The sequence below is a fragment of the Megascapheus bottae genome, chromosome 10, assembly GCF_031878675.1.
Source record: "Megascapheus bottae isolate mThoBot1 chromosome 10, mThoBot2.hap1, whole genome shotgun sequence".
In the NCBI taxonomy this organism is placed as follows: Eukaryota; Metazoa; Chordata; class Mammalia; order Rodentia; family Geomyidae; genus Megascapheus; species Megascapheus bottae.
The window spans coordinates 18,678,276-18,693,887 of NC_143518.1; the positions used below are offsets into that span (position 1 = coordinate 18,678,276).

At 40.6% G+C, this 15,612-nt stretch overlaps 1 protein-coding gene and 1 long non-coding RNA gene across 5 annotated transcripts in view; one reads left to right on the forward strand and one right to left on the reverse strand.

The window, feature by feature from the left end:
• LOC150057655 (uncharacterized) overlaps positions 1-7,887 on the forward strand; it is a 15,344-nt gene extending 7,457 nt beyond the window's left edge. Inside the window, exons 2-3 of the long non-coding RNA XR_016536828.1 lie at positions 6,838-6,886; positions 7,471-7,887. This is a non-coding gene — a long non-coding RNA (uncharacterized LOC150057655). The remainder of the gene's footprint in view (positions 1-6,837; positions 6,887-7,470) is intronic.
• The window catches only part of Rgl1 (ral guanine nucleotide dissociation stimulator like 1), a 225,506-nt gene that overhangs the window by 48,051 nt on the left and 161,843 nt on the right, over positions 1-15,612 (reverse strand). For all 4 annotated transcript variants that reach the window (XM_090340261.1, XM_090340263.1, XM_090340262.1 and 1 more), the window contains one exon: positions 13,659-13,736. In XM_090340261.1, coding sequence (XP_090196387.1) covers positions 13,659-13,736 — 78 coding nt within the window. The remainder of the gene's footprint in view (positions 1-13,658; positions 13,737-15,612) is intronic.

Genomic DNA, 15,612 nt, shown 5'->3' on the forward strand with positions numbered 1-15,612 from the left:
CTTCTCCAACTCTGTGAGCTTTCTATTTAACTTGCTAGCTATGTGCTTTACTATAGAGAAGCTCTGCAGTTTAATGCAATCCCATTTGAGTGGACTTGTTTTTTGAAGGTCCTTACATTGTTTTCTTTATTTCTTTCTTCACAGAAACCAAATATCATGAGTTTTTTTTAAAATGAAGTGGTTCTAATAAAGCAATTATTGACTTATTCTGGAACTATTTTCCCTTCTTTCTGACAAGCAATGAGCCTAGAATCATGACAAAACCATAGGTGAAGAATCAGAACACAGGAATTCTTGACATTTGCATATGCCAGGTAGATTCTTGAAAAAGAACACTTTTACACTTCTCAAAGGGTGAATTAAGCTGGTTCTAATGGTTCATTCCTATAATCTCACCTACTCAGGAGATCAGAGGATCATGGTTTGAAAACAGAACAGAAAGACCCAAAAGATGCCATGTCCAAAATAACAAGCAAAAAGTTTGCAGGTATGGCTCAAGTGTAGAGTGACAGCCATGATAAAGCAAGCTGAGTGAAAGTGAGGCCTTGAGTCTAAACCTTTATATACACACGCACACAAGCATGAACTCTATCACAAACTGTTCCTTTATACGTACTTCAGAAGAAGATATCCTTTGATGTTAAATGGGAACATAGACATGAGGTAGGTAGGTCACAGCTCACAGCAAAAGCCAAAGAGCACTGGAACTGAGAGTCTGGCCTAGTGGTAGAATGCCTGCCTAGCATGCACGAAGACCTGGGTTCAATTCCTCAGTACCACATACATAGAAAAAGCCAGAAGTGGCAGAGTGCTAGCGTTGAGAAAAAAGCCCAAGGACAGTGCTCAGGCCCTGAATTCAAGCCCCAAGAGTGGCAAAAAAAAAAAAAAAGAAAAGACAAAGAGCACTGCCTTAATAATGAGACAAACAACTGATTACCTAACCCTCAGTGTTATCCATCTTAAAAGAGCTTCCACACAGAAATTCAAAATCACAGACAAAAGGTGGTGATATTAGTCTATCATCTATTCCTATAATTGATTAATTATAAAATTAGGAAATCTTACAAATGCATATAAAGTAAAAATGTAACAGATCTATTCCTCTTTATTCTACTCTCATTTCTATTATCTATGGAACATATCTTTCTAGATTTTCCTATCGATATATACACATACATAAATATATGGTATACATATATGAATTGACATCAGTTTTTTTTCACTGAACCTCTCCATTCATCACTCTTGATCACTCATTATTTTTATGACAGCATTCCACTTCCATGTCTTATAATTACAAACAATGATAGAATGTACATTCTTATTTATATCTATGTATGCAAGTACTTGTGCAAAGGTACATTATGCAGAATTTGGATTCCTGCAAGGCTTTATCCTCAGACAAACTGAGTGAGATAGCAAAGCAGAGCCTTATCCCGTCTTGGTCAGGATACTTAGTACTTGCTTTACCCTTTATGACAGTCATCTTCTTTACCATATAGCCTGAGAAGGTTTTGAAAGTTCAATGCAAACACAGTGAATTTTCCAGAAAAAAAAGCATTTCACACACACAAAAAAAATGGAGCAAGAGAAGAAATAAAAGAAGGAAAAGACATACCCCAAGAGCATAGTAAAATACAGGGTGGGGGGTCAGGAGTTTGGCCTCGTGGTAGAGTGCTTGCCTAGCATGCACAAAGACCTGGGTTTGATTCCTTGGTACCACGTACACAGAAAAAGCCAGAAGTGGTGCTGTAGCTCAAATGGTAGAGGTTCAATTTTGAGAAAACCCAAGACAGTGTTCAGGCCCTGAGTTCAAGCCCCACAACTGGCGCCAAAAAAAAGTGCAAGCTGACACGGCCTGCCAAAACAACAGTGATGCTCTGTATGCCAGTGCAGGAGGCTTTCTGGAAAGGCCTGGCCCCTGGCCTGAAGCCCACAGTAGCTTTGTGTTTGCCAATCCTGGGAAGAAACTTTCTGTCCTTGACAGACTAAGAAGCAGATACAAATGTGAAACTTTTAAGATTCCAGAAGGGAAACAGCATCACAAAATCATGACAGCACACACAGAGTTAGTGACAATGGTGCTTCTGTCTGGCTTTACTCCTCATCTAATTTATACACTAACCAGAGCTGAGTGGGAGGATGTAAGAAACTTTACTACTGAAGGGATATCCTGCTGTTCAGACACAAATGTTGAGGAAAGGTGAGCCTTTCAGACTGGAAAAGCCGCTTGGATCACGGACAAGGAAGGAGGCTTGGACAAAGAAAACTCAACTCCTCTATAAGGCTACCTGGGAAGTAAGGATGTTGAGGGTAGTGAGGTAATTCTACCCTTCTCCAACTCCTATCTGGTGAAGAAACACCTGCCTTCATCTCCCACACTGCCCCTGCGATGAGTGACATGTATCAATAGGACATCCTGAGATATGTCAAGACTGATGTAATAGCCTTCCCACTACTTGTCAGTTCAGTGATCAAGCAAGGCCCATGAAAATGAATTCAAGGAATGTTTGACACCCATCACAGAAATGCGAATCATATCACATGTGTGGCTGCACACATGCTGAAAGAAGGCAACTGCTGTGAAAAAAAATACTTTATAAATATGAACACCACATACACCTACACACACACGCATGTGCGCGCACACACACACACACACATACACACACACACACACTCATGATCATCTGCTACAAATCTATTCCAAGATAGCAAACTATAACATTAACTGCAAGACATGATTCTTCAATAACTCAAGGACTGGAGAAGTAATTTTTGAAACTATGTGAAAAGATTAGCATCGTGGCATAAACTGGGTGCTGGTGGTATACACCTGTAATCCTAGCTACTGAAGAGGCTAAGATCTGGAGAGACTCAGTTCAAGGTCAATTCATGTAGAAAAGTCCTCTGGACTCCATCACTAATTAAAAATCAGCCTGCTGGGCTGGGCACCAGTGGTAGAACATCAATGGAACAGAAAGCTGAGTGAGACCTTGAAGTTCTGTTTGTGACACAAGCTAAACTCAGTAAGAAAGCAAGCTCATGACTGTCTTTTGCAAAGTCATCTTTTGATGGGTTTCCTAGCAAAATCCTTAGTTGCAAGGGACAGTGTGAAGCTGAGAAAGCCTGTTAGGTTGGTGGTCAGAAGCAGCAGCTACACTTGAGAATGGAAGAGACAACTGAGTTTGTGTTTTGTTCGCTTCTTAGCCATTCTTAGTGACAAGTGAAACTTTATACCATGTTGAGTCTTTGCAACTTAAGCCTTTCGCTCAAGTTGTTGCTTTGGCATTAAACAAACACCTGGGGGAAAGTAACTCGTGAAGTAAACCAACAATGCTGAGTATCCTTTATTTTCCTGTATTCATGGAAAATGATTGTTTGTTCTGAGCATCACATTAAGGCTGTACAGAGACTGTGGAAGCACTTAATTTCACAAGAAGTGAGCCTGGTCATGGCTTCAGCAAGAACTCCCTGAGGAAAGGATACTAAAAGCTGAGATCTGCAGGATAAGAAGATGCCCAAGGGATGAAGACCACCAGGTTACAGTATAATCAGAGGTCTTGAGGTGAAGAGGGAAAAACACTTGGGGGATTTAAAGAATGTTTAAAGAACGAAAGAGGGGGTTAGGCGCCTGTACTGCATGCCTGTAATACAAGCTACTCAAGAGACTGAGATTTGAGGGTTGTGGTTCAAAGCCAGCCCTAACAGACAGTCTGTGAAACTCTTATGTCCACCAAAAAAGCTGGTTAGTAAATCTATAGCTCCAGTAGTAGAGTGCTATCCTGGAGTGGAAAAGCTCAGGGCCAGCCCCCAGGCCCTGAGTTCAAGTCCCAGTACCAGCAGACACACGCACATGTGTGTGTTCACACACACACAAAGAGGAAATAAATTAAACATATTAAGATATTCTGTTCACTGGTTTCTTAGCCACACAAAGGTAAATTTAATACCTGTTTAAATGGTAGAGGACAGAGATGTTGGCCAAGATGTATAGGAAAATAGTACATTTCCAGGCCCTCTCTCTGTCCTGAAGATAGGAAACGAAGAACAGGAGGACTGAGATGAGCATTAAGACAGCAATTATCTTTACAGAAAAGAGTTTACATGAGTGCAGAAATATATATAGATATATATATATATACATATATATTATTGTTGAGGTAAGGTATAGAGGGGTTATACTTACATTCGCCAGGTAGTAGGTACATTACTTTTCACACATTGATACCCCTTCTTATGTTTTTGTCCCCATTTCCCTCCCTCCACCCGCTCTCAATCATCTTGTTTTACCCCCCTTCCCTTTCCTATTTCAAATTAACAAATAAACATATGTACAATATATCAGGTAACAAAGGCAGATACAGTAACAATATGAGATTAACCAAAGGGCAAAAAAGAGAAGAGAAATAACATAGTACATTAAGAACAATAATCACACATGATAAACTCTTGTCTCCATATCCTAGAAATCCTTTCATTTAGTCTCATATGAGTGCAGAAATTTTGAGTTAAATGTATTAAATCATGCTGAAATCCACATGTGATAAAATGCTACAGATCGGATGAAAGTTTATTTTTAAAAAATATTATAGGTTTAATCTCTCTCCCATAAAATATAAGCTTCAAGATTACATTGACAAGAATAACTTTGCCCATTTAGAGCTCTTTTTCCCTCCCCAGAAATCCATGTGAGATAATTATCTATTGTATTTAATCCCGAACAGAAGATAAGACAGGGAACTTGTTTAAAAAGCAGCAAAATACTTTTCTATTTTAGGATTTCCCCAAAACTTCATCTTTCCTTGTGCATAAAAGAAAGAGGCAAGAGGATGCATGTGGAGTGTAGACCTATTGAATATGCTGGCTTTGGCCTTTGCCAAGCTGTGAAGCTGAGATCTGGTGCATGGGCTTCTTCAGGGAATGGAGGCCAAGTCACCCTTGACCTTGACTATGGCTGGACCTTCTACTTCACTCTCCTAATCTATGTTTTCCACTGCTTCAGCAAAGGCTGACAGACAGAAGCTGCCTTTGAGACCTCTAGCAAGATGGCTTTTCTGATGAAAAAGAACAAAGGAAGAGTTTATTCCTTTCCTTTTTCTTTTTCCTGACAAGGATGGAAACATTGCTATCTGGACTAGTCAAGGCTGTCTCACAGGCCTGCTTGTACTTTCCACTGTCTCATTTTGGTATGAGTGGTAAGGAAGGACTAGAATATTAGGATGGAAGTAAACGAAAGGGGTTGAGATAAGCCAGTAATAAATGTGGAGCCAAACACCAGAAGGCAAGATATAACAGGGCCCATGGTGTGGTTAAAGAAGAGAAAAAATTTCCAAGACATGGGAAAGGTGAAAAGGATTCTGATAAGACACTCAAATACTGAGCCAGGGTAGGCCAATAGTAGGATGAGATGAGCCTGAAACAAATTATTCAAACTTACACATCTGTCTCTCATTGCTATACTAAGCACTTAAGAGAACTATTTCCATTTTTATCTGATAGGACGAAGTACAGATGAGGAAGAAAAATCCTAAATGAAATCCAAGCTCTTTGACACAGTCACAGTATGAATTTGAACACATTCCCTAACCTCTAAGCTCTGCATCTGTAAAACAGGAATAATAATAGAGAAGGTCAGTTATACAAATTTTAAAAGTTTATACAGTGTGTATCCTGGGCACTATCTGTCATCAGTACCATCTAGCTATTAGAAAAGGGCATTATCTTTTAGGGACCTCAATAACTCATTCTTTCATTCTTCCCAGCTGGAGAAGGAAATTTTCATGCTATAAATAGGCCTCTATTTTTTTTTTAATTGCTGAGTTCTTCTGTAGTGTTCAGCCATCAGAATGAGTTTTCAGCCATCAGAATGGAGTTTCTGTGGTAGTGTCAGAAGCTCCATGACAATGAACAGGAAGCAGGCTCCCATTTGATAGGCCTGGCTAATTTGGTCTTGCTTCTTTCCTCAAACCATCTCCTGCCCCACAGAAGCAAGTCTGACTTCCACATTTCACAACAGCTGTTTGGGGACCTTGCTCGGTGTTCATTCTGTAACAAAGCAACAGACAGGCAAACGAATGCCAAATTCAAAGATCTCAGGATAACAACAGTCAAATGTCAGTCCCAACAGTGGTACTATAACCTCATTCTTTGTGTACTTTACTTTTTTTTTTTTACTATTATATAGGTGAATGTGAGAGAAAATTGGGAGCATCTGAGATCTCAATATTCAAATTAAATAGTCTGAGAACACAGACCAACCTGAGTCCAAAACCCAGAGCTGTTACTTCACAAGCTGCCTGACCTTAGTCAGAGTTCAGGTTCAGCGTCAATGAACTTTAACATGAGGGCAAGATCTCAGTATAATTGTGGTGGTAGAAGAAAATATGAGGTACCTGGTAGGGTGCCTAGCATGGAACAATCACACCATAAACTGTAAAAATGGCAGTGGCAAAAATGGCAATGGTCATGTCATTGTTTCTATTGTCTATGTGACTAAAATGTAGATTGAGTGACTCAAGTGCCAGAGTGTGGTTCAGAAGCATGCTGCCTCTCTCTACCATGCAGAAAATCTCCTCATAGGACCGATATTTCTTTGGGGCATCGCTAATTATTAACTTTTGTCTTACTCTTTCTTAATCATTTTATCAACTTTTGCTCAGTAACATTCTACCCACATTTCTTCGATGCACAATTTTAATGTTTATAATTTATTGATATATATATATATATATGGTAATAGGAGTTGGGCACATAACCTTGTACTTATTAGGTCTGTACTCTATCTCTTAAGGCACATGCTCCCCAGCTCTTATTGCCTTCGTTGTTTTCAAATAGGCTCCTGCACATATGCCGGGATGGCTTGAACCATGACTTGCCTGTGAAGGTAGGATCACAGGGGCATAGGTTATTGGTTCAAATGGAGGTCTTAAGTTTATTTCTTGGGCTGGCCTCAAATCATAAGCCTCTTGATCTCTGCCTACTAATTATCTGGGATTAAATGCATGAACCACTGACATTCAGTTAATGGCTTTTAAACTAAACTTTTATTTTTATTTTATTTCTTTTGCCAGTCCTGGGCTTGAGCTCAGGGCTTGAGCACTGTCCTTGGACTTTCTCAAGGCTAGAGCTCTACCACTTGAGCCACAGCACCACTTCGGTTTTTTCTATGTATGTGGTATCAAAGAATCGAATCCAGGTCTTCATGCATGCTAGGCAAACACTACCTCTAGGCCAAACCCCTGGCCTAAACTTTAATTTTTTATTCATCCTGTTTGGCTGTTTTAAAGACAACACTAAGCTCTTTTATATGGCATATTGTGTCTCCATTTCTTGTTTTGCTTTTACTTAAAAAAAAGCCCATTTCATATTTCAACATTTAATTCATCTAAGTTTAGAGTTTTAAATCTTGTTTTTATTCTGTGTTTAATTACTCCTCTTTTTCCATTTTTTTTTCTTTCAATCCCTCAGATTCATTTGAATTGCTTTCTTATGGTATTTGAATAGTGATCGAAACTGAATTTTCTGGAATGAATAGTGATCGAGAGTGGTAATGCTTTCCGCTAGGACTGCTTAAAGCATCACAGCCAGCCTTCTTTAACTCATGGCCTTCTCTTTGAAGTGCGTCCAATGTGTTGAATTGTTACTATTCACATGAGGCTTCTTTCCCAGTGACTAAAATCTGCTGCCACTATTTCCAATTTCTGGGAAAAGATTACAAGAATGTCATTTGTATCATCTGAATGTGTGGAAATGGAAACTGCCTGATTCTATCAAGGAAGCATTGCTCTAGAAAGAGCCTGAGAAAACAAAGCTTGCTATTCCAGAAGGCAAATAAAGAGATTTGAGTAAAGAAAAGGAAACAGAAACTACTTCAACATGGTAGGAATCATTAGCGGGAAGGAAAAAAAAAGCAGCCTTTCCTGAGAAGTGTTAAACCTCTTCAAATAAAAGCACACATACCTAAAATAACATGACACATTTTAGAGAGTGAAGCTCTAAACAGTTAATATTTCTTCTTTACCCCTTGCTCACTTAGAAATTCAATGGTTGCAGTAAGTCTGTCCTAAAAAGTTTTCCTTTCCCTATAGGTTTAGTCTTGTAAACAATAGCATTTTATCATGTAAAAGTTTCAGCAAGGAGTATAAAACTGGTGAAATGAATGTGGGCAAAGTTTCTTCATCACAGGAGTGAGTGGCCTCATTCCTGAACAGTGGGCCACTAGAGGTGAGCAAGACAGAAACAGCACAATTTACACACAGCAGTCCATCCTTAACTTCAGAACTCACTATGTGCCAGAAATCCCAACATCTGGAAGGCTTCCAAGTTGAATTCTTGGCAGCTGAGGATATTCTAGCTTGGGCCAGGTAATTTTAAAGGTTTCTGACACTGTTCAAAGCCCGAGCGGAGCATACCACGGGCTGGACTCACAACTGCTCTGCATGTGGGACTCACTCGGAGCAACATGAGATTTTTTTTTTTAATTCATAAAGAACATCAGTCAGTTGTGGTCTAAGACACCAGAAACCAATCTTTCATCCTGATGTCTCATCTGTACCTCCACATTCTCCTTCTTTAAAGTTCTTTCATTTCTCTGATAAGTTGATTTCATCCATCTTGAGAGATAGAGGGAAAAACTGGTAACTTGGTGCTTGGGAGCCTGTATAAACTATAAGGATGTCTTGATTTATTTGAAAAATCAAACAATTTTTTTCTAAATCTGTGGTGACTCCCTGGCTGCACCTCCCCCACCCCCCACCTAGGTCTACAAAACTAAAGCAGGGACTCTCAGAGGGGTGTTTACTTAGATGGTCACTAGACTCCGGCTGTCTGCTTCCCACCTGAAATCACAACAGGACAGAGTCACAGCAGAGAGAAAGAAACAGGCCATTCTACTGCACATTGCCTTTCCCCACAGACAAGGCCTGGCTCAGCTGCTTGTTTACGACCATGGTGAACTCCTGTGATGTCATCAGGAATAATAAGCAAATCAAAGCCTGTCTTTTTTTTATTTTTGTGCTTCCTGACTTATCAGAGCACTTACACACTCTTTCCAAGAGAAAAAAAGTGGTGAAGGTTACTACTCCAAAATTTAACTATTTGGATCATGTCCCTGTTTGTTTCTGAAAAATGAGATAAAAATTGTCTTCACTATAAGTCAGTGAGCATGGATTCCAGGTGTCCATTGCTTTGGATGAAGAATCTGAAGTTGAGAGGGACAAGGCAGTCAAGCCAAGGCCACATGAGTGGCTGATGAGTGACAGAGTGAGAAGGTAGAGTGAGAAGGAACCTGAGTCCTACAGGCTCTTATCCAGGGCCTTTCACCTCATTATTAAAAGGAACATAAATGAATAGGTTGGGCTGGGAGTTTGGCCTAGTGGTAGATTGTTTGCCTAGCATGCACGAGGACCCAGGTTTGATTCCTTAGTACCACATACATAGAATAAAACTGAAAATGTGGCTCAAATGGTAGAGCACTAGCCTTCAGAAAGCCCAAGGACAGTGCTCAAGCCCCGAGTTCAAGCCTGAGGACTGGCAAAAAGAAAAAAAGATATGCTTAGATGTGCACAATGATGTAATACAGCCTCAAGTATTATAGAGTAGGCTTTTACCAAGACACTTGACATTTAAGGGCAGATCCCTGCAAGAGAAGGATTGTCTATGCATTCTAGGAAGTTCAGCATCCTCCCTAGCCGCTACCTACCAAATGCCATTAGCACCACCACCATCACCACCATCAAAGTCAACAAAACCAAAATGTCTTAAACACTGCTAAATGTCCTGTGTTGATGAAGTCACCCCGTTAAGAATCGATGCCATATAGCCATACCTCCTACCCACGCATCAGCCATCCAGAAGCCACAAGTCAGATGCCAGAGGCCTGGAGAGGCTGAGAAATGGGCCGTGCTGAATGTGGCTGGGAGAAGGTGCTTTCAGAGTTTTATCTGAGAACAGCAAAGCTGTTCTACAAAGCGATCTATCAGAAAGATAATTTCCAGAAAGAGACAGAGAAGATAATGGTGAAATGAGATCAAAACTGTAATGAAAGAAGTAACCAGTAAAAGGGGAAAAAAATGGAAGGAAGAAAGAGGCCACCAGGGAAGGGGGTTTTAACATTCCAGAATTTGCAGGACAGAGCAACCCATTATAAAATAAAGTAGTATATTTTCATCAGGCATAATTTTTTTAAAGGCAGCCCAGTTGGAGGAAAAGGGTCAAGAACTTTCCCCCCAGTCATTGTGAGGCTTTGGGAAAGGACCATTGTCCCCAGATGATGGCCCCTCAGGGAGTTCTCTATGAGGCTCTTTGTTAAAGCCTCCTATGCTGAACATTCTAAAGCTCTTTAAAACATCCCAGCCTGGAGTTTCACCCACATGAGTGTTCCTGGTATACAATGCATTTCAGCAGGACTTTAAAATAATGACGTGACTTTTCACATTCACAGCACAATCAATTTCTTAACTGTTCCTACACCAAAACCTATTTAATCTCAAAACACTCTCTGGGAACCAGAAAAGATCTAGATGTTTTTCAGACCTTACTCTTTTTCAGACCTTACTCTTCATGGGGGTTTAGCTTGCTAATTGAATGCCAGCTCTACATTTGACTCAGTGCCAGCATATACACATGATAACATACTTGTATCTGAGTCTGGTCACAAAGTATAAAGTTACACTTGACAAAGTGATCACTCAATTCTTAACAATCTCTTCTGCATTTGTTCAAAAGCATCCTCTACAAAAGGCTCTTCTTCAAAAAACATTATTTTATGTAAAATAGATATCTGTGTGTGTACACATATAAATCGTATATGCTATATGCTGCATCTATGTGTACCATATATGTATATACACATATATACCACAAATATACATATACACTGTGGACACATGCACGCACTCATGCACACACAATGGAATTTTATTCATCTCCCAATAAGAATATTATGTCATTTCCAGGGAAATGGATCCTGGAAAATTTTTATGTTAAGTAAAGTAAATCAAGCTCAGGTGTATGTTTTCTTTCATATGTAGAAGTTATACCTAAAATATAAATATATATATAAACATATGCAGGGCTGTAGCATGGAGTTCCATGGCATAACTCCTTTAAAAAATTAACAGTTTAACAAAATGAGTATCGGGAAGCTGAAGTATGTTTTCTGAGGCAGGTACAGATGCAGATGGCAGACAGATATCGCGAGCACTGCTAAACAAATTTAGTCCTAGTACTCAATGTACAAACATGAAGATGTTCTAATAAATCAGCATGTTGAACTGAAATCCCTTTGTACAACTATTAAAAGGTAAAGACTATTCCCAGATATTTAAAGGTTACTTTAGGAAGTGTTCATGGATAATCGTGATTTATTAACTGAAGTACTTAGGAATCACTCAAGGATCTTGTTAAAATTCCAATTCTAACAGGCTCCACCCCTGAAGTTCTTCATTTTTTATGAACCTCCTGGTTACTGATGCAGGCTTGGTCACACCAAGCAGAAAGGTAAGTCTAATTCATTCTGAAAATCAGCTGTCTAGACATATTGTTTCTCTCCTGTGAGAACTGTTTCCAGTACTGATATTCAGGCATGGGGCCTCATGCTTGCTAGGCAGGCACTTTTACTGCTCTGCCACACTTGGCGCCTTTTTCTGCAATGGTGACTGCTTCTTATCCAGGTGAGAACTTGGGTGTGATTCCAGTACATTAGACTTCCCATACCAGCTAGGATAACAGGCATGTAGCCCTCTACAAACAACACAATCCTCCCATCATACCTTGCACTTGCCACTCAAAGATCTACACTGGTGAGTCAGGAATTTTGTAAAAATTATAAAGCTACATGAAAACTAACTTGAGAGTTTGAAAAGTTCTGTTTCCTGATTTCATGTAAATTTTTCATGTACTTAAAAAAATGCACAGCCATACATAACCTAAAACTTAAGTGGGAGTGGTGGGTGAGAATGTAAAAGGGATCACAGTAACAAGAGACACTACATTCATAAACTATCCTATTACCTAACAACTCCTTTGTGCAACTAAGCAAAGAAATAAAAATGTATTTTGAAGAAGCCCACAGGACCCATCCCCAGACTTCTACCCCACCCCAAATACTTAACATCAGAGGTTTGGGGCACTCGTGCCTATACCCATATACCCATGAATCACCCCACAGAGCCACCCACCTCTGCATCATGACCATTTCCCCCACATCTCCTAGATCATTCCAGATCATCTACATGAACAATCTCCCACTAACAAAACCACATACAAAAGTAATAGAAACCAGGTCACCCCCTCCTCTAGAGCTCTATTTCTGAACTTCTCTTTAGAGCAGGACCCTACTTGGTCCCTTACACCCTCACTTGGCCTCACCTCCAGTCACCAACACTGTGCCTGTCCAGGGCCAAATAAATGAATAAATAGCCCTGAAGAACAGTAACCATTTTCCAGGCTCTGCTCACTTCATCCATGGGCTCTAGACCCAATACCCTGTGCTCCTGCTTCACCTTCCCCACATCTGCTCTATTCTAGTCTCCTCTACTAGACCCTGCATTCCTAACTCTGTACACTGAAGGAACGGAGGTCCAGACCTGGTCATTGTCTTCTCTCTCTTTCTCCCTTTAGAATAAGGATGCTCAAGTATGGATGTCCATTCTGGATGGCTCCCTGACATCTAGATTCATCCAACTACTCCAAATTAAAATGTCTAATAAGACAACCTTACTAATCCACACTCCCAATCCAGCCTGCTCTTCACTACTGACCTTTCTTGTTTCATACACTCATGGTTATAGCCCACAGATCACTCAAAGCACAGGGCATTTGTGAACCCACCCACTGCAGCACATCTTCCAACAGCAGAGGCTTCTGATTCTGTTGGCAGTTCACTCTGCTGTCCGTCCTTGCCCAAATCCTTATAAGGGGGTCTAAGCAGCCTCCCTGATCCGGTCCTTGGTCCCCAGCCCTTGCCCTAGCCCCATAAACATGATCTATTTCCCAGAGCCAAAGAAACCTTCTGGAATATAAGTTAGGCCACAGCACAGTTTGCAAACACTAAAGCAAATTCAATGTCTTTTCCAATGTGCTTTGCATCTTCAGGTGGTCTTGTCCCCCAGCCCTCACATAACCTTCCCAGGTGAGCAGCTCACGTACTATGCTTCTTCATGGCTTCTCCAACACCATCAACACCATGTCTGCTTTGGAGCTCTCCCTCCCTCCTCCACATCCCCCCCCAATCACACTTCCAGCCTGGTTATTCACAGGCTTATGTGGCAACTCATGCAGCTGTGTTCACAGATCACCAGATCAGAACCCCTGCCAGGGACAGTTATGCAATCAGACCCTATAGACCCCACCTGTTTTATTCTTCTTCATGCTTTGGTGTTTACTCTTTCTTTCTCTCTACTAAAACACTAACTTTAAACAAAAAGTTTACTTGTTTATTATCTTGTCTCCCTTAGAACAATGCCTAGCAAATAAGAGGTGCTCGATACATTTTTACGGGATAAATGGACATTAGTAGATAATCAAAAATAAGTCTGTGCTTAGACACTGTAGGAGAGATCATGGCAGCACTGCAAAGGAAAAGGCAGTTGTGCTACACCACATTCTCTACTGCACTGTCTTCATGAGAGCTCAGATGGGAAGAAGATACTCACTTCCTGATCACCGTCCTGGACTCTGCGGAGCTCTGGCTTCCATCTTCTTCACAATTTGGGCTTGTTAGGTTTCCGTACCTTCAAGACAGAAAAGTAAGTGAGCAAAAACAGTCAGTGGTATTGAAAACCACTCTTTCCAACGTCAACCAGAAAATAATCGTTATTCTTTTGGCTTGAAGTCGAGACCTTCCACTCTTCTTTGGCTTGCTTGCTCATGGCTGGCATGAAATGAACAATGTCTTCAGCGTGCAATTTTGCTAGTTAACTTGGCATGGAGTCTCACATATTTTCTTGCTTTGGCTGACTTTGAACCTTAATCCCCCAAACTCAGTCTCCTGAGTAGCTAAAATTAGAAGCGTGGGATACCATCACCTAGCTAACAATTACTCATTTTCAGGAGTAATTAATGATAGCAATATTTAGGAAATAGCTGAAATGATACAGTATTCTTGACAGTCACTAATGGATACATTTGTATATTACAAACAGTAAAGTGGTTTGATGATCATACCATACAAAACTTTATTTTCTGGTACTGAAACTTGAACTCAAGGCCTCATACTCGGTAGACAGGCACTTTATCATGTGAGCACACCCCCAACTCTTTGTTAGCCTTAGCTATTTTTCAAATGGATGTGTTGTTGCCCAGGTCCCAGGATAGCCCGTGATTCTTCCTGCACATTGCCTGCCTTGTAGCTGGGACCACACCTTACTGATTGAGATGGAGCTCTTACTAACTTTTTGCCCCATCTGGCTTTTGACAATGATCCTCCAGAGTAGCTGGAATTACAGATGGGAATCACCAAAACTAGCCTAAAATCTTCTTTTCATATTTAACATTTATATGAATTGTTACAGTTGTTGATGTCAGCAGAAGAATCAGACACTCTATGATACAAAGAAGGCAGATTCCTCCAGATTTCTGCTGCATACAACTATACTCCCTCACTTTCTTTGTCCACATAGGAGACACGTGGCTCCATGAGCACTATTTCTGTGCTCAGGCCATATGTGGGCATAAAATGATGTCTCCATGCTCCACCCAAGTCAGATCTCTTTAGGGGTATATCCTGTTGGGGGGCGGGGACCTAGAAATAACTCTCGGCCCTCAACTAAGGGTTTGGATACAAATGAGGACTGAAGAATATGATTTTGTGTCACAGGAGAACAACAGTGGGTATACAGCAAGCCAAACTGGTCTAGAAACAGCACCTGAGAAAGGTGCAAAGGAGGCTCAGGGGCTGGATTTTTTTTTCTTTTTTAGAAAGCAGTAAATGCTTCGGTTTTCAAATCTTACTTGCTATACACTCAAATTTTCCTCAACAGTTTGAGCAGTCACTATGTATACTAATAGTTGTTCTTCCAACTCCACATGTAAGCAGGTCCATTGTGTACAAGTGCATCATGTTGTGTTTGGTCCTAAGGACATTTAGTATAATCACATTCAGTTCTTGAGCAGGAGTCTTTCTATTAACTTCTAATGCCTAGACTATTTCTGCAGTGTTTTCTGCCAACAAAAAAAGAATTCAGAGTCCCTGGAGGTTCAAAAGCTGGTTGTCTGCCCCAAGGTTTGGATAACAAAAATGCTATAACTGGTGGGTTTACATTTTTTAAAGAGCACACTCTTGTCTTCCATAATGGGATTAAAGGCCCTTAGTGCCCTTATGGTTTCCTTGTTCCTGGGATTTACAAATCCTTTTAAAAATAAAAGCCCACCATCTGGCTTGACCAAATGCCAGTCCATCTGGTGTCCCTGCCACCCCATCTTGGTTCCAGTTGGTGCCCTAAGGCATCGCCCCTCCCCACTTGCTCTGTTCTCCAGCTCATCAGCCTTATGGATTTCTTGGCCTCACAATGATAGTTTCCACTGGTCTCCACCCTCCCTGTTCCTCTTCATTCTACACTGCACCTATTTACAGGGCTTCCGGAGCTACCCTTTGCTCTTCCTGAGATA